Raw genomic sequence first — 25,000 nt, 5'->3', positions numbered from 1 at the left:
GTTAAACTATGTCTGTTTGCATTGGACTATGTGGTTGGGCTGTGGGTGTACGCAGAAGTGTCTAAGTGCGTAAACTAGTTTGCAACTGTGCGTGCATAGATAGAAATTGTGAGAAGAGAAAACATAAATAGAAATTGTGTGTACTGTGTACTGTCTTTGACACAGATTTGTGTGGTGTTGTCATGATGTCTATACAGGTGTGTGTCTGTGTCTGTGTCTGCGTGCGTGTGTGTGTGTGTGTGTGCGCAAGAGGGAGATTAGGGGGGGGGGGGGGGGGGGGGGCGGTTGCTAAGGAACATTGCAGGCTTTACTGGGTCTTTGTGGATTAGAGTCCTACTGGAAACACTGCTGGGAAAGATGGGAAAAGGATTGTGTGTGCGTGTGTGTGCGTGTGTGCGTGTGCGCGCGTGTGCGTGTGTGTGTGTGTGTGTGTGTGTGTGTGTGTTGGTATGGACTAGCTGGGAAAGAGAAGAGGGAGAGAGGATTGAGAAAGTAATCCAGATATTTTCAAGAGAAAATCTTCTGTAGAGCACTACCCCTCTCTTTATCTTTTCTCTCTCTCTCTCTCATCTCTCCCTCTCTCTCTCCCTCTCTCTCCCTCCCTCTCTCACCCACTCCCTGTCACTATTTATCACATTCTGTTTCTTTGTTTAGTCTTTTTTCTTGTTTAATCTGCTGCTACTTCTTACATTATTCATTCATTCTTTCTTTCTTTCTTTCTGTGTTGGTGAAAGTGCCAGTAGCTATAACATAATAAAGTCGGTGAGTGCAAATCTATTTAGTCTGTGTGTGTGTGTGTGTGTAAGGAAAGGAATTTACCCTGTAATCCACTCTTTATGAAAACCACCGCAGGACGGGGCAGGTTCTATGATCTCAAGCCTCTCTCTCTCTCACACACACACACACACACACACAGAAGTCGGCTTGTGAGTGGACTGTGAGGTCTGTACTGGGTGTAGGAAGCTTGTGAGTGGGCTGTGAGGTCTGTACTGGGTGTAGGAAGCTTGTGAGTGGGCTGTGAGGTCTGTACTGGGTGTAGGAAGCTTGTGAGTGGGCTGTGAGGTCTGTACTGGGTGTAGGAAGCTTGTGAGTGGGCTGTGAGGTCTGTAGTGGGTGTAGGAAGCTTGTGAGTGGGCTGTGAGGTCTGTAGTGGGTGTAGGAAGCTTGTGAGTGGGCTGTGAGGTCTGTAGTGGGTGTAGGAAGCTTGTGAGTGGGCTGTGAGGTCTGTAGTGGGTGTAGGAAGCTTGTGAGTGGGCTGTGAGGTCTGTAGTGGGTGTAGGAAGCTTGTGAGTGGGCTGTGAGGTCTGTAGTGGGTGTAGGAAGCTTGTGAGTGGGCTGTGAGGTCTGTAGTGGGTGTAGGAAGCTTGTGAGTGGGCTGTGAGGTCTGTAGTGGGTGTAGGAAGCTTGTGAGTGGGCTGTGAGGTCTGTAGTGGGTGTAGGAAGCTTGTGAGTGGGCTGTGAGGTCTGTACTGGGTGTAGGAAGCTTGTGAGTGGGCTGTGAGGTCTGTACTGGGTGTAGGAAGCTTGTGAGTGGGCTGTGAGGTCTGTACTGGGTGTAGGAAGCTTGTGAGTGGGCTGTGAGGTCTGTACTGGGTGTAGGAAGCTTGTGAGTGGGCTGTGAGGTCTGTACTGGGTGTAGGAAGCTTGTGAGTGGGCTGTGAGGTCTGTACTGGGTGTAGGAAGCTTGTGAGTGGGCTGTGAGGTCTGTACTGGGTGTAGGAAGCTTGTGAGTGGGCTGTGAGGTCTGTAGTGGGTGTAGGAAGCTTGTGAGTGGGCTGTGAGGTCTGTAGTGGGTGTAGGAAGCTTGTGAGTGGGCTGTGAGGTCTGTAGTGGGTGTAGGAAGCTTGTGAGTGGGCTGTGAGGTCTGTAGTGGGTGTAGGAAGCTTGTGAGTGGGCTGTGAGGTCTGTAGTGGGTGTAGGAAGCTTGTGAGTGGGCTGTGAGGTCTGTAGTGGGTGTAGGAAGCTTGTGAGTGGACTGTGAGGTCTGTAGTGGGTGTAGGAAGCTTGTGAGTGGGCTGTGAGGTCTGTAGTGGGTGTAGGAAGCTTGTGAGTGGGCTGTGAGGTCTGTAGTGGGTGTAGGAAGCTTGTGAGTGGGCTGTGAGGTCTGTAGTGGGTGTAGGAAGCTTGTGAGTGGGCTGTGAGGTCTGTAGTGGGTGTAGGAAGCTTGTGAGTGGGCTGTGAGGTCTGTAGTGGGTGTAGGAAGGAAATTCAGCTTTTATTGACGGGATTTTCTGCTTTTGCCCGCAGGTCCAGATCACATTAACTACACACGCATGTGGAGGCCTCTCCAAGAGGGACATCAAACTCGCCAAGTTCATCGATAAAGTAGCCCTAACCATGTAGAGTGTGTGTGTGTGTGTGTGTGTGTGTGTGTGCGCGTGTGCGTGTGTGTGAGTGTTTGTTTCTAAATTGTGATCCATGTAGAGAGGCATGGTGATTTGGACATTCCTGAATGCTGCTTTCCTTTGACTGGCGCTGTCAGCTGTTTCTGGTGTACTTAATTAAAAATGGGAGATCATGCTAGCCTACTGTGTTTTGATTCAGTTTGGGTGAAATATTAATGTCGTCATTTCAATATTCATAGCTTGTTAGAAGGCTACAACAATCACTTTGTGATGTTTGGCGAGGACTGAGAATGCTATTGGGTAAGTGGCGTCTGCCCTGGAGTTCCACCTGGGTCACAACTCTGTGATTGGTCCAGTTCTACAGCGGAATGTTCCATGACCACTGAAGACAGAGTTGAAGGAGTAACTCAGAGATTGAGAGTAGTCCCAGAGTGGTACACAGAAATGTGCCATATTTTCATGAAACGGTATTTTACAGTCAGACATAAGGGTTAAGAGCCACTTGCCTGCCCGACACTAAGGGCCCTGTGAAGTATATCTGTGGCTCTTTCTAATGGGACTCTGTCTGCAGAGTATCTGCTGTTAGCTCAGAGGTTTTTTTATTATTCCCATCACTGTTACTATATATTTTCAAACGGGTTATGGGAGGTGTCATTGTGAGATCCATCCATCCATCCATCCATCAACTCATTTGAATGTCACTCAGCAACTATGACATCAGAAAAATGTGCAGTTGTCTCTTGATTTTTTTCCAGAGCTGGGAATATATTATATATATATATATATATATAATATATATATATATATATATATGTATTTATTTTTTTTACTTTACAAGAGTTTTACCAAAATGGGCGGTCGTTTCACTAAACCGTGTTACGTTGCTGGTGTGATGGCAAACTCATAGTTTGATAAGTCCATAATGTTCGCCATCTCATGAACACGCTCTTCGGAGACTGACTGCAAATTGAATTACAATTTTTTGAGGAAGGCTAGCCTATCTTAAGCTTCTCAAGGTCACCAAACTTGTGATCCAAACCTCATTCCAGCATTATCCAGATCTCGGACATGGCGATCTATACCATGCAGTTTGTCATTAAGGAGCGCGTGGAGCCATGGGATCATTGAAGGAGCGTATATACCATCTTTGATATCTCGGTTTTTTTTATATATCGTATATATATCTTCGTGATTTTGATATATCGTTTTAGTTATACTTCCGATGCGTTCTTCTCCTCATGTCATCCACGCGCTTGGACACGTAGGATGGGATCACGAGCTCCCTGGCTAGTGGCCACCGTGAGCGTCCTCCACATGCGTCACGCTCTCCGCTTGCTGAAAACCGTGTCTCTCATCAGTGGTCTGCATGTGAGATTTTAAAGCTGTTAGTCACTGTGTGAGTTCGCCTCTACCATCTCCCTGTGTTAAAAGTAGGCCTATTCAAAGATGTGTGATTAAGTTGTCAGTGTTAATAATTCTTGTTGGTGGTTGTGAGGTTAATTGAGTGAGGATGTTCTAGTAACTGCTAATTCACTCGGTTCTATGTGTGTGTGTGTGTGGACGGACGGACGGACGGACAGGCCCTGATAGCTGCAGTCAGTCTTGGGGCAATCGTGGCCCATTGTTTAGGGCAGTGGTCCCCAAACTTTTTCTTCCGAGGGCCAGCTCACTATGCCTGGCTCTAAGAGAGGGCCAGAGACTCGGAGTATATCAGTAACCATAAATAGCTTAGCGCTGTGAACAAAGGCAGTCTACCTTAGTTGAATATTCCATTACATTTAATCTATAGGCTATTGCAATTTAATACCATTGTTATCTGTGTTTATATTGCCATCTTGCCATATCAGTGTAAAATGTAGCTCAAATGAAATAATACTAATAATAGCATTCTCAAAACTATAAGCAGGGAGTCCCAAAAGTATATTTTGAACTCTGAACTTTGCATACACAGCTCAAGTTGTGAACAAGCAATATCCTACAAATTTAAAGTTCTTAAACTATGAGTTTTATGAAGTGGTGGCAGAAACATCTGAAATGACCACCATTCTAACTTTCACTCACCTGATGAGAACTTTGTGAACTCTGTATGAATATTTGAACGAGTGAATAAAAAATATAAATAATTATACCAGAAAGTTCCAGAATTATGACTTGAATAGAAGTTAGTTAGTTATTAACAATTAATTGATCAACTTTTAGAATACTTTGAGCACTGATGCAGTCAGCAGAGGCCTCTTACATTGTTTGGAGGTACAGTAGGCCTACTATACATTTCATTCCGTTTTCGATGGCAAACGCGAAACAGCGCCAAAACAACCACCAGTGGACAAAAAGAGTATTACATGTGTACTGTTAAGACCCGCCATAGAGAATGAATGGGGGAAATTATGGAGGTTATAGTTTGACGATGTCGTACTCCCGTGCGGGCCGGATCCTATATACCACGGACATGTTTTGGGGGGCCACCCAAAATGAGGTGGCGGGCCGTAGTTTGGGGACCACTGGTTTAGGGGTTCGGCTTGGTACCGGAGGGTTGCCGGTTCGATCCCCGACCAGTAGGAATGGCTGAAGTGCCCTTGAGCAAGGCACCTAACCCCTCACTGCTCCCCGAGCGCCACTGTAGCAGGCAGCTCACTGCTCCGGGTTAGTGTGTGCTTCTCCTCACTGTGTGTTCACTATGTGCTCTGTGTGTTCACTAATTCACGGATGGGATACATGCAAAGAGTCCAAATTCCTTGTATACACAAGTATACTTGGCCTAGCTGGGCATCGTGGAGACTCATGTAGGCCTCCTCAGGTCCGCTCACTGCCCTCCTAGCGCTCCAGCAGTCCTACCTCTACCACACACTCACTCTCCTCCTGCCAGTGTCCTCTACCACACACTCACTTTCCTCCTGCCAGTGTCCTCTACCACACACTCACTTTCCTCCTGCCAGTGTCCTCTACCACACACTCACTCTCCTTGTGCTAGTGTCCTCTACCACACACTCACTTTCCTCCTGCCAGTGTCCTCTACCACACACTCACTCTCCTCCTGCCAGTGTCCTCTACCACACACTCACTTTCCTCCTGCCAGTGTCCTCTACCACACACTCACTCTCCTTGTGCTAGTGTCCTCTACCACACACTCACTTTCCTCCTGCCAGTGTCCTCTACCACACACTCACTCTCCTCCTGCCAGTGTCCTCTACCACACACTCACTTTCCTCCTGCCAGTGTCCTCTACCACACACTCTCTTCCTCCCTCACCACCTCTTGCACTCACTCTCTCTCTCTCATTTTCTGTCTCTCTCTCCCTCCCTCGGCACCTCTTGCACTCTCTCTCTCTCTCTCATTTTCTGTCTCTCTCTCCCTCCCTCGGCACATCTTGCACTCTCTCTCTTGCTCTCTCTTTAAATACTCAGTTCCTCCTCTGTTCAATTGACTCCCTTAAGCAAAGCTTCCAATTCCTCCCTCTGACTGTGTGTGTGACTGTGTGTGTGGTTGTGTGTGTGTTTGTGCGTGTGTAACTGTGTTTGTGTTACTGTGTGTGTGTCTGTGTGTGGTTGGGGGAGGGGGGTATGCATCTCTTGGATGGAAAAATAATAAGTCTTTGAAACATAAATGTCAGACCTTAGACAGGAGAACAGCTGGCCTCTCAGTAGCTAAGGAGAGTGTGGGGGGAGTAGGTGTTTGGTTAGATATAAGTGTGTGTGTTAGAGAGAGAAATGAAATAATGATACATGTTATTATAATATCATGTCTTCAATATTAATAATTTATGCATTTGTATGTTAGGGCTGTTTTTATTTATTGGTCATTCATAAGTGTGTGTGTGTGTGATGGGGATTTTTTTTTTAGATATTTGATCTCTGGCATAGAGATAACAAGGTCACAGAGAGCATAGTTAATACTATACACACAGAGACAGATTCTCTCTCTCTCTCTCTCTCTCTCTCTCTCTCTCTCTCTCTCTCTCTCTCTCTCTCTCTCTCTCTCTCTCTCTCTCTCTCTCTCTCAAAGTTGTTCACACACACACACACACACCACTCCTCCTAGTTTTACAGCCTAATGATGAAGAGTGCACTTAGTAAGAGTGTGGGTGAACAGCTCTGTCAGGTGTGTGTGTGAGTGAGTGAGTGTGTGTAAGTGTGTGAGCGAGTGAGTGTGTGTAAGTGTGAGCGTGCATATGCCTATGTGTGTGTGAGTGTGTGTGTGTGTATATGTTTGTCCATATGCTTGTGTGTGTGTGTGTGTGTGAGTGACTGATTGCTGTGTTCTCCCTGTAGTATGAGACTGAGCCTTTTAAGAGTCTGGAGTGAGAGGGAGACGTCTCTGGGCCAGAACACACAGGGGAGTCCTCCAGATGTGTGTGTGTGTGTGTATGTGTGTCTCTGGGCTAGAACACACAGGGGAGTCCTCCAGATGTGTGTGTGTGTGTGTGTCTCTGGGCCAGAACACACAGGGGAGTCCTCCAGATGTGTGTGTGTGTGTGTGTGTGTATGTGTGTGTGCATGAGCTCAGACAACTGCTGTCGACTCAGGTGAACCGCACACACACACACAAAACACAACACACTCCACACACACACACAAAACACAACACACTCCACACACACACACAAAAACAACACACACACACACACACATCCAACACGTCCACACACACACACACACACATCCAACACGTCCACACACACACATCCAACACGCACACACACACACACACACACACACACATCCAACACGTCCACACACACACACACACACACACACACACACATCCAACACGTCCACACACACACACACACACACACACACATCCAACACGTCCACACACACACACACACACACACACACACACACACACACATCCAGCAGGTCCTGCATTAATGATTGTCCTGGCCTGACTAAAGCTGGAGCTGCGGGGTCTTTTGAGGCGTCTCATCAGGTCTGCGCCAGTCAATGATTACTGCTGGCCACACACACACACGAACACACACACACACACACACACACACATATATGCTCACATACACACACACACACACACACACACATGCACGCACGCACGCACACACACACACACACACACACACACACACATCCAGCACGTCCACACACACACACACACACACACACACACACACACACACACACACACTCACACACACACTCACACACACACACACACACACACACACACACACACACACACACACACAAACTCACACACACACATCCAGCACGTCCACACACACACACACACACACACGCACACGCACACGCACACGCACACACACACACAAACTCTCTGGAGGCCCGCCCTGCATTTACTGCTATATTGTCCAGTGATTCCCAAACTGCCATACACATATGTTGCCTTGTCTAAGAAATATCTGTGAGTGGTATGTGTGTGCACTGAAAAGTGTAAGTCTAAGTGACTGGAGTGCGTGTGTGTGTGTGTGTGCGTGTGTGCGTGTGTGCGTGCGTGTGTGTGCGCGTGTGCGCGTGTGTGTGTGTGCGTGTGTGTGTGTGTGCGTGCGCGCGCGCGCGTCTGTGTCTGTGTCTGTGTCTGTCTGTGTGTGTGTGTGTGTGTGTGTGTGTGTGTGTGTGTGCAGACTGAGAAGTGTGCCTCTGACAGCTCTGTCTTAGTGATGTTCCAGAGGGGTTGGCGTGCTCTGTGTGAGATGTCAGACGGACAGAGAGAAACCACAGGCGCTGCAGCCGGGGTGATGAAGCACAGCTGACACCCAGGGCTCCAGTGCTAAAGTCACTCCCAAATCAACTCCTGGGGACAGAGGGGTATGTTTTAAGCACTTCTGTAACATTGTTGAGTGAATTTTAAAGGCAAATATCAGCATGCCTCGTATGTCCCATTCGTACGTCTCTTCACACCGTGAGTTTACCTCAGATAAGAAGTGGGGAGAGTGATGAGTCACTGCTGACGCCTCGGCCTCAGGCTCCATCCCTCCACTCCCCAGGTGTCTGTGTCATTCTTATCTCTCCATCTGAATGGTTATATGGTGCTATTGCACTCCAGCCACCCTCACGGTTTAGTGTGTGTGTCTGTGTGTGTGTGCGTGCGCGTGTGTGTGTGAGAGTCTTGAGTTGCGCAGCAGGGAATCCCAACTATGCTATGGGTTTATGATTCTCTGATGTTTATGAAACAGAGCAATTGTCTGAATGTTAAACACACTGTTGGTTCTGGTGGGGTAAATGACACATCTGATGGAGGTGCTAGAGAGAGGAATGGACATCGGTTTGATGGACACAGGGGGAAATCGGATTAGTTCCTGAAATCAGACCTTTAGAACTGTTACTTCCACACTGTTACTTCCAAGTGATCAGATCACATTTGCATATCCAGACACCACCAACCAACCTATGTGCTTTAGTTGCTATGGTAGCAATGGAGGCCTCGGTAGAATCACAGTTTCAGAATCACAGTGTGTCTCTGTATCAGTCCCAAATCAATCAATCAATCAATCAATAAGGGGGTCAATTTCTTGGTCCTCTGCTATGCTTTGCTGATAGGAACATAAATATATTTGCATTTTTAAACCACCTCCAAATGCAGTGTGAGTCTGATTTGCAATAATTAGATTTTAGGTGATTTGTTGCTATCCAGACTTTCAGAAGTGAATCTGAATGCAATCTAGACTGGTGTGGGTGTGAATTGCTGCTGTCTGTGGCATGGGCGGATTATGAACTTTCGGGCCCCTGGGCCCAGATGTATTAAGGGCCCCCCATTTATTGTCGTATATGTGGGAGGGGCGGGGGGGGGGTTTTTAATTTGTTTGATGTGATTTCCTGTATTCTGGTGCATTTTGGGGATGGCCAATACTAAATTCAATCAGATTCATAGCCTACATCCTGATTTGTTGATATTGAGGCAATGATTCCATGCAAAGGCTTGGGCTTCAGGGCCCCCTGACCCCTTGGGCCAGTGCAGTAATCCATCCCTGGTCTGTGGAACACTGAGGATCTGTGTGAACCAGTGAAAATGACTACACTGGAGATGTTAGTTCTGCGATAGTCGAGGTATAGGTGTTCCCTTCACACGCCAGCAATTGGCGCTGTTGCTACCACCTGATAATAATGAGAGAGGGTTAATTAAGTAACCTAATAATGCTACTTACAGGACAATTATACATTTCCTGCTACTGTTTCCACAGTTGGAGAAGTCGATGTCCAGCACGTTGGGATAAAGTTCACTTTACTAATATTTAAGTAAAGGGATTTTTTATTCTTTCTTTCACTTGGAATGATGACCAACAGAAATGTGAAAATGAAACCACTGCTAAATTACCAGTCAAGATGAGCTTGATTATTGCAAGCTGACCACCAAATAAATCTGATACTTTGTGTAGTGAGAAGTATGTCACTCTGTCTGGTGTTAAATACTGCAGCACAACATGGCACTTGCGTGGTCTAAAAGCAGATGACTTGACAGCCACACATTTCAAACCCCTCTGCGAGAAATCATGAGTGCCCCTACATAGGTGATGACTGGACCAACGCATGGCGGAAGACTCGCAAGGAATTGGATGAGGAATATATATCATTTGCGTTGATTTAGCCATTACTATAAGGAAGAACGATACTCAGATCTGCCGGGCCGCTGATAGTAGAGCATGGGATAGGCCTATAAGTGCTTCCTAATGGCGAGGAAAAATGTGTCGGGTTTAACACTGTCATTTGATAGAGTACCGCAAGGTGAGGCTATGTACTGGTATTTTGAGGGCATCCCTGCACCGCGTTATATGATCAGCAATAGTTATATGTGTTGGAGTTTGGTATTCTTAAGGATGTATCAAACTGTCGGCCGCTGTTTTTCATTTCCATGTGTTCGGTCAGTGGATGGAACCAAGTAAACATAGGCTATGCAGAAGCCTCCAGGTTGGCAGTAACACGTAGTGTTCCTTGCAGAGCTATAACTTCCAGAGAAACTCGGTTTTAATTTTTTTAAGGCCACATCAAGACAAGAAAAAAAATGTAGATATAACCCAGTTAATCAATGCTTTTTTTGTTTATCCAATTTAATATTCGGTAATTACGTTATGTTGAAATGCACTATACTTGGAAACTCTTCTAAAGCGTTGTCTGTTTTTGAAATAGGTCACTGACGTCTTTGATTGTCCCCCCTTTTGCATCCTCTGCTTTAATCGACGTCTGAAATGTTCGGCGTTTGTTGGCGTATTGTTGGATAAGATGAGGATCCCCTACTTCACTGGCCACACTAAGTAGGCCTAGTTTCCTTATACGCTTGAATCGGAGGCAGTAAGCTATAGAGGAAATGTTGAGGAGTTCAGAGCACACTCTCCAGACTTCTCCGCCAACTGAAGTGGATCATTATGCGTCCTTGAAAGATCATAAACACAGGACGTATTGTTTTCTTATCCTAAGTGATTTGAATGTCAAATACCATATATCAGTTTTTGAAAAATGTTTGACCTAACTTGCAGGATATTTTGCCGTTAAGTCTGTGAACGGGTCTTTGACAAAAGCACACAAAGAGAACAGCCCACTTCAAATATTTACAGACAATAAAACGGCAATATGAACTTTGGCCCATGGGTCACGATCCGAGCAGTCTTCTGCAGATTGGCAACATCTACTCGAGGCCGTGTCTGTTTTTCTTAGAAATCCCTGGGAGCTTTGAATTCATTTTATTAGCCTGTGAAATTGCTTTACGACACTACATTGCAATTTTCTTGGGGAAACCATGCTGACTTTTGGAGAATTTTGCTTTACCATAACGTAACAAACGAAACACAGATCACCAGGACTATTTATTAATAACCTATGAACATTATTCATTATTATTATTATTATTAGTAGTAGTAGTAGTATTGTTGTTGTTATCGTTATTGGCTGGAAATGTGTTTGTGGTATACATATAATACTTTCATGCGAATTAATGATAGCCTATATGATTATTAATTGTCATAGACAATTTTCTTCTGCAAAACGGAAACATATATGTATTATGCTTAACGTCCTTGCTTATTCTAAAATACAAAAAAAGATAGGCTGTCCTTCCCAGTTCTCTGATTTGATTTGGAAGGCTATAGGGTTAGACTTGTTCCTGTGACATAATAATTACGCCTAGCCTACTGTTCAGAAAAGTTTCCTAATAAATAACTAGATTTATGAAATATACTTTACCATAGCCTACCAACAGGGAGCAAATAGAAAGGTCAAAAGAGACTACCTCCTCTAACAGCGCGGGCGGAAATGTCAGAGGCTATCGGCTGCAATAGGTGAGAAGAACCAAGTATATAAAAAGTTAAATTGCCGCGGGCTCTGCCCTTAATCTGGCCTTAATGTCGCTTAATGACTGTTTGACTGATATGAGGTTTGTGGACCAGGGGAAACCAGATCGATTGTTGGAGTTTGCGTTAGATAACTCATTTAGTTATTTCCCTTAACATGAGCATACATCAGTTCCTGGTATGGCTTTGAGTAGGCCTATTTGCACGTAGGCTACGCAAAGAATTGTGTGTGTGTAATTGTGTGTTGCTGCGCATGTATGTGTTTTTTGAAACAAAAACAGCGATGAAGAAGTAGAGCAGATGGTATGTGCCCCCGGTCGGCGGTTGTGTTTGCGCGCGCGCGTGCTTGTGTACATAGGCTATGCGGTTTATGATTGAGAGTGCATGGCGCAGTCAAAAAGAGACCAAAAAGAGACCATAGGCATAGTATATAAATCCTGCTGCCACAGGAAACGAGACCTCTCCCATGATATGTGCTAGCTAGATGCGTTCCTTTGGCAGCTGTCATTGCAGCCTATGGCCCGACTCACGGCAAACCGCAACGACTCAGCTGCGGAGTCGAGAGTACACACACACACACACTCACACACACGACCAAAAGTGCCAACTGCTGTGTGACGTGTGGGGTGCGTGTGCATAAGAGAAAAAACAGGGATAGAATTACTCTTAATGAATCTCGCCCTTGCATCTTTTCGCCCCTCTGGTCGCTACATATTTGAAAGCCACAAGAAATCATTTTAATTGTATCGTACTGGAGTTTGTTATGCTTGGAAGGATAGCAGCATCAATTAGCGGTCGATGCCGTGAAAGGGTTCCTGTGTAAAAGTGCCTGCACTCAGCATATCTCATGATATACAGTACAAATCTAACATTTGTATTGATGATTGCAGTTTGAATCTAAATCGTCTGAGAATATGGCTACTTTTCATTTTTCATATTTTATAAATAAGTGCAATTAGATAAAAAACGAGTTCCCACACTGCAGGATCTTAATAGGTCTTTCTTTTATAGCCAACCTCAACTAGCCTATTACTTTGAAGAAATATAAACATGGAAAATAAACCTGAACGCCTTCTGTCGTACTTTATTCAAACATATTACCATAAACACTTGAGTATGTTTCAATCACCTTTAGTTACAGTATAAAGGACGTGCTTGGTTCTGGTTTTACACATATTATAATGTCAATTTACAAAAGACTGCACTCAAGATAAGCATGCAATTTATCTACGGAAGCAAATAAACAACAACTGCAATGACAAGTACAACAGCATCGTGAACAATAACATCACCGACACAGAAAAAATCCAGAAGACCAAGCAGGTAAAAATATTGTGAACCATAGGCCTACCATTTGCCTACGGAACAACTGCCATTTACGCCGAACTGTTGTACCCTTTTTAGGTCAGGACAACACATGAGCAATTTACACAGGCTTCATCTACCTGTCGCTCCAACTCCGAAAAAAAAGTAAATCTCCTATTCGACAATTTGTTTCCAACAAAAAAGATTTAAATACGATATTTTTTTTTATCTTCAACTTGAGCAACAAATGCTCAGAAGTTCTTTTGTTTAATATAGTATGTACAAAGTTGCAATGTAACACGTCTTCACTTTGAAATCCAAATTATGGATATTTAAATTGCTGTGCAAGTTCATTTGGTAAACACATACAACCCGCATAATCCATCTGAAAGAAAAGAAACGACTGCATCCAGTTTAGTTGTCTTTTCGCCCAATGCGCAGGTGCTGGTCTCCGAGGTTATTTTTTTTTTAGCGACGTTTAATTTGTCAGCTGTTATATTGACACGCGTTGAGGCTCGACCCTGGACTCTGCAGTCCACTGTATCCAAACGTTGGGTGCTGTTTGGACTTAAGTCTCAGGGTTGCGAGACTGGAGTTGCACGTGTCTCTGTAGACACTGTACGGGGAGGCCTGCGGGCCATACGGACAGGTGGATGACGTCATGGCCGAATTGATGGAGGAGCCCCCGATGCCGTTAAGGTTGCTGATGTTGTTGAGTCCAGCCGCGGACATGCCAGGCACACCCGAGTGTCCCATACTGGAGGCCATAGTCATGGACGAGATGGAGTTGGGGGCGGAGAACATGGACTGGGAGGTAAGCGGACTCATGGAGTTGAAGAAGGTGAAGTTCTTGGTGGCGAGCGGCGCTGGCGCCAGGCCTTTGTTCGTCCAGTTATTGTAGGTGTAGGCCGGGTACATGTCATCATACGGCTGCATGAGGCCGCTGAACTGCGGCAGGTAGCTGTTCTTACACAGGTCCATCTGCTGGTTCCGCTCCCGCTTTCGCCACTTAGCCCTGCGATTTTTGAACCACACCTGGAAAAAGGAAATGCATGATTTAGGCTACTATGTTATCATTATCGTCACTTACCTACTATTTTTACTATTATTGTTGTTATGTTATTATTGGTATTGCTACCATTATTATTATTATTGTTGTTGTTGTTGTTATTGTTATTGTTATTGTTATTGTTATTGTTATTATTATTATGATTATTATTCTATCTTGTTGTTTTATCTGAACGATATTGAATCATCTTGTCAGTAGACCTGCTGGTTGACTAATAATGCAAAAGTGCATTTAATGCAAAAGTGCCTCTATAGTGTAAATGGCATCGGTAGGTTAATTGAATAGGCTACTCTATTGTAGGTTCTTGTAGGTGTGGATGTAGAGAGAGCGTTTGGTGCAGTTGGCGTCGGTCAGTGTAAAGAAACCCTTATTAAGGATACCGTGACATTTTATTATTGCTACTGAGTTATTTTAGACAACGCGTGAAGTCTATTTATAGGTTCGTGGAGTACATGGCTGCTTTGACGAATTGTCCACAATGACTTTAGGGATATGACGCCATATGCTTTGAACAGGGTCGGCTATTTTTAGCAACCTTCTTCTCCCCACTCGGTGTGCGCATGCCTGTCCGTTATTTAATGCACACTCCCGTGCTGTGTCCGTGCACGAGAGCGAAAGGAGATAACGTTAAGTGGAGAGTGTGATAATCACCGAATTCATCACTTAACATTCACTGACTTCTGCTGCGTGATGATATGCCAACGGAGATGTAGACTAGTCCGTTATCTATTAATTTCTCTATTTCCTAATCGGCCTAATTTTACTTAAACTCAAACTATCGATCGAAGACCTCCTACAACAATATCTACAGCCTTTTTTGAGAGTCTGACCATTAGCCGTGTCATTTTATCTCTTAGGCTAATGGTGATAAGCCAAGATAAAATGAACTTAAAAATTATTTGTTGCCAAGATTAGTTGGCTGAACAATTTTAAGGAAATTATTTAAAAAAGAGGAGCATAGATCTACGAAAATAATGCATTTGCGTACCTAAATATTATTTGTGGGCTTTTTAGAAATTAATTAAAACAGCGTATAGAGGACCTTGCATGAGCCTAATAATCTCTATCTTCTTTTTCAAAGAAACAAATAATTTCTGGACATTCATATTGTTGATGTTTGTGATTATCTTGCTTGATGGGGAATAATTTATTAATTTATCTGTGAATTTTATTCCATAAGAAATATTTTTACAAGTAGGCCTAGGCCTACTCACGAATTTTAAAGCAACTGTTATTACAAAATATTTCATTGTAAAAATACAGGTATTAAATGCAAATAATAAATATCTAAAACAGTCACCCAACTGGATTTGGGTGACTATATTCCGAATAGATAAAAAAAACAGCACTGTTTTACGCCTTCAGCGCTTGTTGAGATAATAACCAAGTCTATCCCTACCATCCATAATTAGCGCAGAAACATATTTGGATTTTTCAAAATTCCGGACTTTAGAAATTATCAATTTCATGAAACAATTTCAAACAGAGAAATGAACAATGTCTCAGTCTTACTCGCACTCGTGCCTCCGTGAGATTTGTCCACACTGCGATCTCCTCCCGCGTACTCATGTCCGGGTAGCGGTTCCGCTGGAAGGTGGCCTCGAGCTCCTGCAGCTGCTGGCTCGTGAAGTGCGTCCGCTGCCGCCTCTGCTTTTTCTTCTTCGGGTCGTCCGCCTGTCCATCATCACTGCGGTGCTCTACGTTCCGCTCCTTTTCTGTAAGAATCAGCGAGAGGAGATTATTTTTCCGAACACTTATTTGCATTTTAGAACCGACAGACACAGAGGCCTAAAAACACACCAGCATATGCATGTGTTGGCTTAGCAAATGGTCCGCGAACAGTTCGAGGTTTTTGACAGGCCTTTTGGTGATTTTGTTCTAGCTTGGCAACAGCGAGAGCCCTGGGGTGTGTACCAGGCCCTAAATCTGATACCTTAAGTAGCCCAAAGGCCACATCTGGGCCTCTTCACGTTCTGGGAAGAGGCGAAATACATCGTTGAGCTGACATGCAGGTTTTAAAGGTGCTTCTGGACTGTATATCTGCTAGGCTGTAACTGTGAGCCAGCCTAGTCTATAGCTTTCATATAAGCGCTGCCAGCCCCGCTGATAACTCTACAAAAGCGCAGCTGTCGATGAAACGGCACAACAAAAAACATTGTAAATTAGGACATTGAAGTTAGCTCCGTGAGAGAGTGTGTGTGTGTGTGTGTGTGTGAGCGCGCGCACGCGCGCTCATGTAACATTTGGAGCACATTAAATAGCTTAGCCCTCATCACAAACATATGTAGGCCTCTGCCTACCCTGGAGTTTCATGAAACGATCTCATAAAACAACCTATCCTTAATCGTCAAGGAAATACACATAAGATACCTACTTGCAAATATTGAACATAAGTACATAAAAAGTGAACCTGTGACAACGTTAGCTTTGTTTTACAAAGCGCCCATTGTAACATTCACTACTAGATAAAATAAGTATGTCTTGGAAATAACCTTTTTGGAGCTATTCCACATCAGGACAAAAACACAGCCGTAAAGTGCTCGCCTGATTACTGTTACAAGTTTGAACACAGATAACCAGCTCTGGTACGGCGGTGTAAGCAGGCCGAGGCGTGTAGCCGGATTAAGGTGCATAAGTGACAGGGAGGTTCCTGTCAGTGAGAGAGAGAGAGAGAGAGAGAGAGAGAGAGAGAGACGCTGGAATAGTCGAATGTGTGTACCTGCGATCTCTGCATCCGATGATTCGCAGCTCGAATTCTCTAACGCTTCCCGCGTGCTGGTCGTTCTCGGCAAGTGAAATGTAGAGGCCATGTCGCGCGGTCTCACTGGCTTGGCAATTCGATCCAAATTCATTCCACCTTGGAAAAAAATGATTAAAGCGTTAAACTATTTCATCCCTCAGTCTTTGCCAGTCTCTTCGAGTCTAGTCTACAATCCACTCGACAGCTGCCTCCATCGCGCGATAAAAAACAATAGTGGTGTCCCAGGTAGGCTGGTCGCCACGAGCCGAAGAGAAAAAAGGACAGGAGCAAGCGCTTTCGATTTCCCGTTGGAGTGTCTGTGGATGGAGGCCGCTAGCGCAGCTGAGCCGAGCTCAAGGTTCCTCCCCTGCTCTCCTCCCCGTCTCACGCGGGTCCCTCCCACCGCACACGGGTGCCATCCCCGGACCCCGAAGCCCGTGGGGGGAGCACGTAAGACTAGCGCGCTTCAGGCAAGATTGAAAAGCTGGCAAGAAAAAAGGGGCCCCTTTCCTCCAGCCTGTGTGAGCTTGAGAAGAGCAGTCGGTGGCTCTTATAAGCACAGCGCAAAGGCTGCCTCTTCAATACGGGCTCAACAAAGTCAACATAACCCAGGCCCACGGTTGAGTTTCAAAAGAACTACAAAAGCCAACGAGAAGAGGGACAAAAACAACACCAGATGCGCATTCTCTGGACATGCATTATGGTTACGCGTATTTAATTAATGCATACAAATATAACGTTAGCAAAGAACACATTTTTATGAAACATCATGGCGCAGTCCTTTTCCAATCACTGTATGGAAGGGTACTAAGACATGTCACCATATTACATCACACACATGCAACAATCCCTCTTTAATCTTCATAATATTTATCTTAAACGGCCTTACAATATCCATAACTGACAATCATACCTTACCATGGCCTATCATACATCACCATTTCTAATAGGCTATTTTATCGCATTCAATAACAATAATAATAATTCAAATTGTAATTACTAATTACTTTTAATGAATTACTTTTATTACTGACATATTAGCAATGTTATAACTTCTAGTACCGGTAGTTAGTCTACTTTGCCTTACATCAACATGACGAGTATTGTTGGTTTTCGATTAACATAATATTTTCTTTAACCCGGTCGTGGCCTCCACCTTAGCCACAGGAGGTGTAGCGGCGCCTGCTGGTGAGTGCACCACGGAAGGTTCCTCCCCAGAGAGGAACTACTGATTCCGGATCACAGACACAAACCCAACGGAATTATTGAATTTGCAGTCTTTTTTGTTGTATCGGTCGTATTCGTTGATGTCAGTAGCGATGTAGGCTACTGGATTTGTCAACAGGTAGCCTATTATTTGACCTAGGCCTAATTACATTTAAGAGAAAATCAAACACGCTTCCATATCTACACAGACCTGTATTTTATTTGCTTTTTTGGATGTCACAATTTGCTGGTTTGGTTTGCAAGAGAAACACATGAAAATATTCACACTGCCCCTTTCTCCCTGCTTCATAACCCGCTGCGGGCCGTTGCATAGGCGAATCCATTATTATGTGTGGGACATTCGATCGAGTAGAAAAAGCCTATTCTGAAATGTAACCGCGACGCAACTGTTGAGGGTGTCATGGAATAAACTCGATGACACCAGAGAGCACCTCATCCCCGAGTCGCAGGCTCCTCGGCCTCAGCTGATAATGATGTTACATGAGCCGCTTATGTCGTCGGCGATATTTATCACGCGCTATGTGGAGCAGCGTTCGCGCTCTTTCATAAAAACACAGGAGAAGGGTGTTCAGGTGAGACGGGGCCGTCAGCTTTCGCTGTCAGCGGCGCCAGATCAGCGCTCATCGGCTCGGTTGTGACAGCGGCGTTTGACATAAGAGCCCGTCTGGCGAGAAGCCTTCCTCTAGGGGCTGTTTAAGGGCGTTTGTGCGCCCTCTTGACTATCACTTAGTTCCCATTCATTTGTTTCGGATGCCTTCCCAGTGTAATGCAATATTATTTCGGAGTCTCTTCTCCAACACAATGGGGAGGACGCACGCAATTCTCACATATTCCGTCATGCCATCTAACACTGGGATTATTTGCCTTGGAAAATGAATTAACTCTGAACGTCTGGGAAGCAGAGTTGTCGTTGAAAAACGTATAGGCCTAGGGCCTTAAACGCACGCATTGAGCAGAGAAAAACAGCTCTATTTAAATGTTGCATCTAGTGTAAGTTAAGCGTAGCCTGAGCCTGCAGCCTGTAGAACGGCTATTCAGCTTCACATGCAGTGGAGTGCGTGCAGGGCTATTTTTTTTTTTTTTTTAAAGAAAAGGTGATTGATTTAATCAAAGCAATATTCCACTGAATATTTGCAATCGACTCATCTTAAGGTTTTTGCTTTTTGTTTGCTAATTTGGAAGATATTAAAATAATCAGCTGGTCTTGGCGCTGGAACAAGACATTACGCGTTCCTGCTGAAGGGTTTAATTTTGATACTTTGTAGCAGCACATTCCAATAAACCAGTGCACAGAAAGCCACGGAGCGGTGTTGCCATGAGACAGACTAATAGCTTAAACCATGATCCCCCTACTCGGCCAACACATGGTTTTGACTCTTTAAAGCATATAGCCCAGCAAGAGCAGAGTGAGAGCAGCTCTTCTCCAAAACCTCAAGCTGTGACACGGCTTTGGCCTCTTCCGGAAAGGGACGCAGTGCGGCTGCAGTGGTGCGCTCATTAGGATAGGACGGCGTGTGTGGAACTCGCCAATCAGTGACGTAACCAGATGTGTACAAACTTGTTAGACCAAAATGACTCTGCAAATAATAGCCCTTCGGAGTTAATTAAGTGACCACGACTAGGCTACTGGAAGTTCAGGTTCATTCTGAAAGAACAACTTCAAAGGTGCGTCACTGCGAGCAGTCGGGCCAGTAGAGTGAGCGCGCCTTACTGGACACCCTACAGTTAAGGGTCTACTGGTCCTGACCACATGGCGGCGGAGGACCGACAGATCCCGGAGACATTGTTAACATATTTTTTTTTTTCGATGAAGAGGAGGCGCGAGGGAGGAACGGCTAGGGAATATTGATCACAGAGAGAGCGTGAATCAAAATAAACGACGCACGCGCGTCGCCGACTTCAAACCATATTCCGAACAGCGAAGAAGTAGAATTACCTTAAGCTTGGCGGTTCACAGGGGTTTTATTTGACAATCGAATCAAACCCTTCTAACTAGCAAAACAAACAGCAGAACAGCCGCGCCCCGGAGCCCGGTTCTGGACGGGAGCCGAGAGACCATGCTAGGGCCTGCGTGACTGCTGATTCTCACTGGAGCGGCTCGGATATGCTTAGGTGATGTGCAGGCTCTGCCGCAAACAGTATCAGATATTTACATGTGCACAATGCACCTATAACTAGACAACAGAAAGCCTAAACGCAGGGGTTGTCTTGTCTCTAGGGGAATTTACATGCGTGTCTGGTTGGCCGTGTTTTCGGTAGTCACTTTGTCCCTCTACACTTTGCAAAGATGTTTGGAACAACAATGTAGTGTATTGTTTCATGTTACTTTTACTTGTGTTTTCATTTCAGATATTGTATTGAATTAAATTAGCATTTTCAGGCAAATATTCCCTGTTAACAATATCCATATAATCACAGTGAATAGCTACAGACGTAGAGTAACCCAGGTTTGATTAAGGTGATATTTTGTTTATTTTCTCTGACTTTCAATTAGGTTTTAACGCATATCAGCATTCCGAGCAGGCCATTTCGAATATTCACTTGTATACATTGAGGCTTAATACATTTTCAATAATTCATATTAGTCAAGACACAACTGACAATTATAATCTAACACTCATCGCTATTCCCGTCCCACATCAATCTTGCTCTGGGTCTTGAACTGACACTATTTACATATTAAAGCAGCTAGGCTGTCATTTCGTGATTTAATGGCAAGGCTCTGGGAAAAGAAGAAGCAACGATGAGAGCCTGTGAGGCTGACACGGAGGAGCGATCTGACAGCACAAACACAGGCTACAGCTTGCTTTTAAGAAGCAATTATGGGATAGAAACGGCGGAATCGGTGGGAAGTGGGATCATCCGCTGTAACAGTCTAGCCCACTGACCGCTGAGGGATTCAACAATAACATTACAGGTGTGTGTGTGTGTGTTAGAGAGAGAGAGAGGGGGATTTACCTTGATCGCCGCAAGAGATTACATTCTTGGACAAATTAAGTTCCATTCCAAATACCTGTGGAAAGAGGGGAAAACAAACAACAAAACACACGTTTATTTTTTATCTTTAACAAATGGCAAATAAACGACAGCATACAAACTACTAATAGGCATACATTTCCACATAGCAAATAATTACAAATTAATTTAAAGTAGGCTTTTTTAATGGGAAGATTTTTCTAATTGAATGTGAAGGGCTCAAACGTAGTTAGCCTAGTGGTTTTCATGCAGATAAAAGTCTTGATTTTTACATGCATTTTAATTCCCACATAGGCCTTATAGGTGAACATAGCATACAGTAATAGTAAATAAATACATACTATATAACAGTAAATCCCTCCTCCATTAGATATAAACATGTAAGCTAGCCATCTTAATATTTTACATAATAGGAGTTTGGGTACATATCAAGCTTTTAGTTGTACTTGAACTACTGTGTGTGTGTGTGTGTGTGTGTGTGTGTGTGTGTGTGTGTGTGTGTGATAGACATGAATGATCAGTGTGCATAAGGTGATCTTAGTGTGATGGATTCCTATGGTCTCTTTCTCTCTCATCTGCTGAGGACCCTTCATAAATCATGAGGGGCAGTGAGCTACCCCGTACCCTTTAGCCGCCTCTAACCCACAAATACGCAAACACACACTAGCACCGAGTACGTAGGCCTACACGTTATTTACACACTTGTGCATGTCTAGAACCGCTTTGCCTTTCAGATCAAGTGGATCAAAAAATATCCCTTTTCCTATTTCTGTCCGGGTTATGACCAGACATGCATCGGTGAACACATATGGTCTGACCCCTCTTTATTGAATACATCTTAAGTAGACTATGAAATAATAATAATAAAAAATCAATCACACCAGACTGTACTGTGTTACTGGTTCACGCAATACATGTTTTATATGTGCAGTTAATTGAGTACATCTTTGATATTCCGCTTTGGTATTCTAGCCCGTTTCCAACACCAGTAAAATGATAAAGCGCTTGTGATTGTTGGACTTGCACTGTAAAGAGGGTATCCTGATCTGGTGTTTCTCTTCGTGTTAAACTTGGACGAAAATAACCGTTGATAGCAAATGACTCATCCATCGACTACCTGACGTATTATTCTTTGTTTTCTGTGTTTAGTTTTTAAACTTCGTGTTTGACTAGACCGCGGAGACAGGCCCTGTGCTGTCTTGCGTTTGCCTCGCCCTGCTTTGACAAAGCGCGCACCGAGCTTCTTTCAGGAGAGCTGCCGTGACGGACAGCATTGAACACAAATGTCAACACGGGTGGTATAGTGACTCATCTGCTAAAGGACCGGAGTTTCCTCGTACTCTCTCTCTCTCTCTCCTTCTCTCTGTGTGTGTGTGTGTGTGTGTGTGTGTGTGTGTGTGTGTGTGTGTGTGTGTGTGCGTCCGTCCGCACTCGCTTGTATAGTGCGTCTTAGCTAACAATTGATTACTTAAGTAAAATGAACATTCCACCGCTTTTTCCACTCACCGGGTATAAGCTACTGTATTTTATAGGCTATAGACACATCCGGCTGCGCTACTAGATCAATATAAAACTACAAACATGAAGCTTTCTGTTGCATACCGGCATAAACGATGTCTGGTCGTTTAAAAGGCTATGGCTTATTGCATATTCCACACTCCGACAATGAATACACGCTCACTCACTGGCTGGGTCGGAACTAGGTGATGTCTCCTTTTTTCCTCTCAAAATTTCTCCATGCAGGTGAAAAATAGATCCACGTACGCGCGGGAGTCCAAAATCTATGCTCTGACGGCCTCTCTGTCTCGCGCTCGGTTTTCTCCGGGCGTTTTCTCTCGCGCTTGAATGACGTCATGGCTGCGAGCTCCATGGTGGGAACCCGATCCAGGATACGAAGAGGGAATCAGCGCTGGCGAAATAATTGGTCTTCCAGAGCTTTAAGAACTTATAAATAAATAGAGTTGTAGAGAATGCCATCTTCCATAAGGTCAGCTCAACTCAAATTATGCCTTGTCGAAATTTGCGAATGTTTTTGAATGTGCTTGTTTGACTAGTTTCTTTTCAGAGTACGACTATTTAAAACATGTTAAAGCACAATTCTAACGTCCCCCTCTGCTTGTAAACCTAAATAAGTAGCATTTTACACAAAATTAAATTGTATCACTCTGCAAATATCCGGCTATTATTGGGTCCCAATGCTATCCATTCTATTCTTGGATTGGCAATGGGGATCCCACCAAGATTTCATCAGCCTTTAATAGACAGATTATGTTAAATCCAGTATTGGAAAGGGGCTTATGCGAGATTTGTGGATCAACATCACATGAGCATACAGCAAACAACATGTATGTGAACTTGTCCCTTTTAACCTTTTATAATTAGTCCTATATATTTTTGTATTATTTTGTAAGTTCCAGACTCGTGCATAGTGCCTATTCCTTAGCCTGTATCAGTTGGTGTCGGTTAAATTTGTGGGATGGCGGTCTATTAGTGTTTGTGTTATTAATGCACAGATGAAAACGTCTCTCCTCTCTCCTTCTCTCCCAGAGTGTCTCCCTGGCGCGCAGTCCCTCGGCCTGACTGAAAATCCGTCCTCATAAAAGTCTTTTTACGAGTTTATTGTAGGCTTATGTTTAATCCACGCCATGGCTTAAATGCCTTTTAGTTTACATAATTGAATAGTAGCCTATTTGGGATCCCTCGGATCCTAGGTCCTTAAGTAAGAAATAGTAGATAGCCAAAGCTGGACAGGACTACATACTTAACCCGATTTGTGAACATTAAAAGACTGTTCCTCAATTCCAACACGTATCTTAAAGACGCGGCATGACACCCTGCAACCACGGTTGTCAAAATAAAAACATAAGGATTTAATTGTTTCTGTTTCAATTTAAAGTATTCCTCTTAGTTTGCATTTTTTATACTGGTCTATATATTTTTAGGTTGAGGCTATTTATTAGAGTATCATATGACTAGGCTAATCTTTAAACTACAATTCGCAATTCGCAAATGTAAGCTATTTTAATTGCGACAAAATAAGAATAATTCTGTCTTTAGAAAAGCACTGCGAATTCACTGAAATTGTTTGCAAGTTATGAATTACAATTATCTTAATTGTGGAGGAAATTGATTTAATTTCTAAAAGAAAAACCGCCCATCTACACAAATGTAATTCGTTTCAGCTTTTCGTAAATTTAAAATAAATATAATTGTTCAGCAATGTAATTTTCGTAATTTTCTAGTTTTACCAATTTCCCCTGCAGTCCACAGACGCCTGGTATAAAGAGTAGTAGGACATCCTGTTGTAGGCCTAATCAAAAGGTGAGTTCAACTATTTCCAATTATAGCTCCATCCGAGTGAATTAAAGTGTTAGCTTCCTTGTTTCGTTTCAGTCATTTACAATTTAATAGGCATATGGGACCTAGGCTACTGCCAATTCCAAAACGAAAATTATTTGAAATGGGCCAACTGACATAGGTAATTTCAGACATTCTGCTCTACACATATTCCAACACAATTGTCAAAACACTGAGGCTTCCTAGGATAGTGGCAAAACGTGAACACATATAGGCTATTCATCCAGGGCAATGGGCTAAAATGTGTCATTTTGTGCTCAGCTGTAGCCCTGTGCGTCGTCGGAAGCTCTCTTGAAAACAAACTTGCTTAAAAGACGGTCGGCTATAGGAAGCCATTCAGACAAAATCCCCATTTAAGCGCCTAAATGCGCTCCGTAAAGCAGCCTGTGCGGGTTTGCAGAGATCACAGTGCACCTTTATTTTCATAGGAAAGATACATATGAATACAATACTAATAGTATTCGTTGTCGTTTTCTATGTCGTTTAATAACAACATTGAAGTTCAAATGTTGGCATAGATTAGGTGTACGATATTCTTGAAGGATAATACGCTACCGGTCGGGTAAAAATATTTTTTTCTGGGTCAGCCGGTGCGCCCGCGCTCCCTAAAGCACGAGCTCCCGGGTAAAGCCCTCAGCTGCCCTCGTGGCCTTTTCTCCCCCGCGTTCTCTTCGTTGTCAGCCCATCGCGATGCTTAAGGACCAGCTACCGAGTGTGAAATTCGG

At 44.0% G+C, this 25,000-nt stretch overlaps 2 protein-coding genes across 13 annotated transcripts in view; one reads left to right on the top strand and one right to left on the bottom strand.

The window, feature by feature from the left end:
* The window catches only part of LOC121709172 (pterin-4-alpha-carbinolamine dehydratase 2-like), an 18,685-nt gene extending 16,162 nt beyond the window's left edge, over positions 1-2,523 (top strand). For all 7 annotated transcript variants that reach the window (XM_042092338.1, XM_042092334.1, XM_042092335.1 and 4 more), the window contains one exon: positions 2,248-2,523. In XM_042092338.1, the coding sequence (XP_041948272.1) occupies positions 2,248-2,343 (96 nt within the window). In that variant the 3' untranslated portion in view covers positions 2,344-2,523. The remainder of the gene's footprint in view (positions 1-2,247) is intronic.
* Positions 2,524-12,665: 10,142 nt separating this feature from the next.
* pitx1 (paired-like homeodomain 1) lies at positions 12,666-22,691 on the bottom strand. Of its 6 annotated transcripts, none has more exons than XM_042092314.1 (5): positions 22,604-22,691; positions 20,901-20,955; positions 16,695-16,832; positions 15,488-15,690; positions 12,666-13,941 (listed from the first exon to the last, which is right to left on the bottom strand). In XM_042092314.1, exons 2-5 carry the CDS (start codon positions 20,944-20,946, stop codon positions 13,393-13,395), a joined length of 936 nt encoding a protein of 311 aa, XP_041948248.1. In that variant the 5' UTR covers positions 20,947-20,955; positions 22,604-22,691; the 3' UTR covers positions 12,666-13,392. The 6 variants fall into 6 exon arrangements, with proteins under 6 accessions (XP_041948248.1, XP_041948247.1, XP_041948249.1 ...); XM_042092313.1 differs by lacking the exon at positions 22,604-22,691 and adding an exon at positions 22,521-22,541; XM_042092315.1 differs by lacking the exon at positions 22,604-22,691 and adding an exon at positions 22,425-22,442.
* Positions 22,692-25,000: the final 2,309 nt, after the last annotated feature.

This window comes from Alosa sapidissima, chromosome 5 (assembly GCF_018492685.1).
Source record: "Alosa sapidissima isolate fAloSap1 chromosome 5, fAloSap1.pri, whole genome shotgun sequence".
Taxonomy (NCBI): Eukaryota; Metazoa; Chordata; class Actinopteri; order Clupeiformes; family Clupeidae; genus Alosa; species Alosa sapidissima.
This window is presented reverse-complemented; position numbering and strand designations above follow the sequence as displayed.

Bases quoted from the DNA above. Each gene is read 5' to 3' on its own strand.
- pitx1 (XM_042092313.1), bottom strand. The intron at 16,833-20,900 runs GTAAATCCCCCT...TTTTTTTCCAAG, and splicing joins AATCTCTTGCGGCGATCAAG to GTGGAATGAATTTGGATCGA. The intron at 15,691-16,694 runs GTACACACATTC...TGATTCTTACAG, and splicing joins ATCGGATGCAGAGATCGCAG to AAAAGGAGCGGAACGTAGAG.